Here is a 4047-nt window from a genome sequence, read left to right as displayed (position 1 = left end):
GTGCCGTAGGTATCTCTAAAGTTTGTGGTGTGAACGGACCTTTTTTCTTAATGGTGTTCAATCTCCTTTTTCTAAGAGATATTGTGAAAAATGTATATAAATAATGAAACCTAAAAACACTGATTCTTGTCTTCAGAATATCCATACTCATACCCATGTAAAGCTGATAAATCTTGTAGCTTTCATATGTGGTAGGATATAAGAAAAGGACTACACAGAGAAAAATCCACCCATAGAAATTACATTAGCGATTTGGGTCTTGTGTATAGTATTTGCAAATACAGCCGTTTCAGTAAAACATAAACGATACCAAACACCCTTCCTTTCATGCCTACACTTGGCTGTTCAGTTTGGCAATTTATTTTGATCCTGAAAATATGGGAACGCTTGAAAGGGGACACCCTTCGACTCAGCATCACGTTCTCCCTTTTCACTCTCTCTTTCTCTCTTTCTCTGTCAGTCTCAGGACTCAACATACTCAATGAGCGTACAGCGCAATGTCAGAGCGCTCTGGGCAAACGGCAAAGGGGAAGGATGGCAAAACCAAGTATGCGTCTCTCAACCTGTTTGATACCTACAAAGGAAAGAGCATTGAAGCACAGAAGCCTGTTGGTGAGTTTGCATTGACTTAAAGCTTATGTTTAAAGTAGGGCTGGTAAACGATTAAAATTTTTAATCTAATTAATTACGTGATTGAACTACATGAACTATTCCATTAATAATTTATTTTATCACTTATTATTATGACTATGGAAATATTAAATTATTTCTTTAATAAGTTTTATTTCTTTAATAGTTTCTAAATAAGTAACTAAAACTGCCAGTAGGAGGTGGTAAACGTCTTAATGATTAAAGGCCCAGGCTTGTTCGACTTGAAGCGGATCATCACCATCAGACCGATCGGTGGGTGACATCAAAGTACTGCGAGAGCTATAGAGAGCAGACGACTCCTTATGCTTTTGAATCGCTCTCGCGATACTTTGATGTCATAGCTAGTTTGATGTCATTGCTCTGTGCAGCGGCGCTTCAAATCCAACGCGCCTATGGCCAATGGTTCAATGTGCCAAATGGTTCACCCAATTCGTTCAAAACGTGCATTAAGAAATAAAATGCCGCTGTGTGTTGCTCTGAGATGAACAGTTCTGCTTTGTCTTTATATTTTCATTGGCAAAATTGAGCAAAACAGACAACATTGTGTCTAAAATAACACAATGTTAACTTCTTACTTACTGAACTGTTGTATAAGATTAGTATCGCATTTGGACTCGTGTGATATTGCCCTTAGCCTATTGCTCGTGTGATATTGCTTAACTAAATGATGCAAGTATGAGACAAAAACTCAAACGGGCATTTTTGCCCCATTTCTTGAATTTTAGAGACATTCTAACTATGTTCTCTAGGCTCCATCACACAGTGAGTTGTTGCCCTGCCTCATATTTGTCATCAATCAACTGTATGAAATGTCAGATGACCCACATAGGTCTGGGACGGGGCAAGTGCGTTAAATGTGTTAATAATTTTAACGTTATTTTTCACCGTAATTAATTAATCTAATTAACACGTTAAATTACCAGCCCTAGTTTAAAGTAATTTGTCTCTATCTGTTTGTATATAGACGATCTTGCGTTAAACTCAGGTCAGCATGAAATCAACATGGATCTTGTTAACTTTTCTAATGCACATTTCTTAATGTTCACAATTCTGAATACAGTTTTGAACACTTGTTGAATATATTTTTGAAATCAGAAATGCGTCACATGAAATGGGTTTGCAGAATCTATTTCATGGTGATTGTATCTGTATTTTGTCATTGATTTATAGGGCCCTATGAAATAATTTTCCCCCCCAATTTCCATTTTTTCCCTGCTTTAATTGTTACATTTAAACAATTGTTTAAATGTAACAATTAAATTAAATGTAATTGTTTAATTAAAAACAATTAAATATTCTGTGTTTTATGATTTCACTTTTCTGGATTTCTTTTGAAATGGTTTCATTAAATTTAAATAATAAAAAAGCTTGTCTGAACAAATGAATAGTGAATTTAATGAATTTAATAATTTTATAAAAATGTTTACATTAAAAGGTCTCTATAAAATGTTTTATTTTTTTCAGAAATTGTGTTGTCTGGTTTCATTTTTCTGGATTCATGATTTAATATAAATGTATTATCGAAAACAGTGGTAATCAAATAAAGTCATTAAACATGAACGGTATAATTATTCTTTTAAAATGTAATAATTTAAACAATTGTTTTTTTGGCAAAGTGCTGCACAACAGAGGTTTGTTATTTAAATCAAAAGATGGACGAAAAATTTAGACATTCCTTAAAGTTTTCTTGGTTATATTTTTATTGTTATTTTAAATACATGCTAATGTAAAATAGTAATGTAGTTCTGTCACAATTTCTTCAACCGAACTTATATTTTGATTGGGTGTAGGGGTGTGCGATATGACTATTTTTGATCATGGATGATCAAAATGTCTCTACGATCTGCTTTTGAAGAAATATTGTAGTATCGTGCTACAGCGTGCCTCCGTCTCTATATACTGTACAACACAACATAAATTCACATCAAATGTTATCTCAGCGGTAGAGTTACTCCACGGGACACTACACTTATTTGCAATCGCAATAGTATATTATTTGCATGTGCTTTAAGGCATTGCCGGTTAAACATTTCATTCGAGTGCTGTTCTGACGTGCGCTTTCTCTGAGCGCGTACAGCTGAAGCGTGCCCACGCTAAAAAGCCTGTCAAAGTGCCTAATTACTGGACTAAGTTATGTTTTGCGTCTGATTGAGTTAATACTGCCAAACACACAAGGATTACATGTAAACACTGTTGGTTATGTCTGAAGTGAAAATAAACAGTTGAGAGAAAAACGGATGCATGCCTGTATATTAGATGCGTGCTGCTCTTAAAGGGACAGTACTAAACATGCTGACGCTTGTCATTAGGGCCTTTTGCACCGCGGGAACCTTTTCATAGTACCAGAACTAATTGTGGAACTACCCACTTTTTGGTACTGGGAAATAGTTCGCGCAAAATCGTCCCAGTACTTTAGTACTGTACATTTAGTTCTGGAACTAAAGCGGTGCGAAAGGCCCTAATAAAGGGATAGTTCACCCAAAAATGAAACTTCTGTCATTATTTACTCACTCACATGTCGTCCCAAACCTGTATTAATTTCTTTCTTGTGCTGAACACAAAAGTAGATATTTTGAAGAATGTTTTGAAGAATTTGGGTAACCAAACAGTTGCTGGTCCACACTAACTTTGAAAAAATTAACAAAATACTATGGAAGTAACTGGGGACCAGCAACCGTTTGGTTACACACATTCTTCAAAATTTTCAACAGAAGAAAGAAACTCATTTGGGTTTAAAAAAAAACAAACAAACTTGAGAGTGAGTAAATGATGACAGATTAGTCATTTCTGGGTGAGCTATCCCAATAATGGTAATAAAACAAAACACAAAGAGAAAAATCTCAAGGCCCTTGACTGAAGAACTTTAATACAGTTGCTTTAATAAGAGTCAATGAATAATTTATGTAGGCCTGTCGCGATAATTAAATAACCGTCCTAATCGCGATTATTTGATCTAACCGCGGTTGTTTCAGACAACCGCAATTATTGTGCTTTTTATACCAGACAAGGGGGAATCATACACCAAAAGAAACAGAAGAGCACCAGTTTGCTTTTCATGCACTGTATAGCCTATACAGGGCTCCAGACTCATTACTCCCACTGGTCGCTCTTTTGCAACTAACTTTCTCAGCTGGTCGCACGAGCACATGATTTGGTCGCAATATTTTATTAAAAAATTTTTTTTTTTGCACTTCAACATGGGATTATTCATGCATGCTGATGAACTGTTATCATAGTTTATAGTTATATGGAAACGAAAGTGGTTTCATTCAACCCGTTCTTTATCATCAGTAGTATTATTTGTGATTTGAATTTTGTGAACGGGAGTTTCTCTTTTGCTGTGTTAAGCTGCGGGCTTCGGATGCTTTCACTTTCGAATTCGCGATCTTGTTGTCA

At 35.4% G+C, this 4047-nt stretch overlaps 1 protein-coding gene across 2 annotated transcripts in view; it reads left to right on the top strand.

The window, feature by feature from the left end:
- The first annotated feature begins 440 nt into the window (after positions 1-440).
- The window catches only part of LOC107754821 (protein PRRC2A-like), a 21434-nt gene continuing 17827 nt past the window's right edge, over positions 441-4047 (top strand). For both annotated transcript variants that reach the window (XM_016571412.1, XM_016571413.1), the window contains exon 1: positions 441-612. In XM_016571412.1, coding sequence (XP_016426898.1) covers positions 498-612 — 115 coding nt within the window. In that variant the 5' untranslated portion in view covers positions 441-497. The remainder of the gene's footprint in view (positions 613-4047) is intronic.

The sequence above is a fragment of the Sinocyclocheilus rhinocerous genome, unplaced genomic scaffold (assembly GCF_001515625.1).
Source record: "Sinocyclocheilus rhinocerous isolate Xijiao unplaced genomic scaffold, SAMN03320098_v1.1 scaffold21, whole genome shotgun sequence".
NCBI lineage: Eukaryota > Metazoa > Chordata > Actinopteri > Cypriniformes > Cyprinidae > Sinocyclocheilus > Sinocyclocheilus rhinocerous.
Note: the sequence above shows the minus strand (reverse complement) of the source record. Positions and strands in the feature narration are given on the sequence as shown.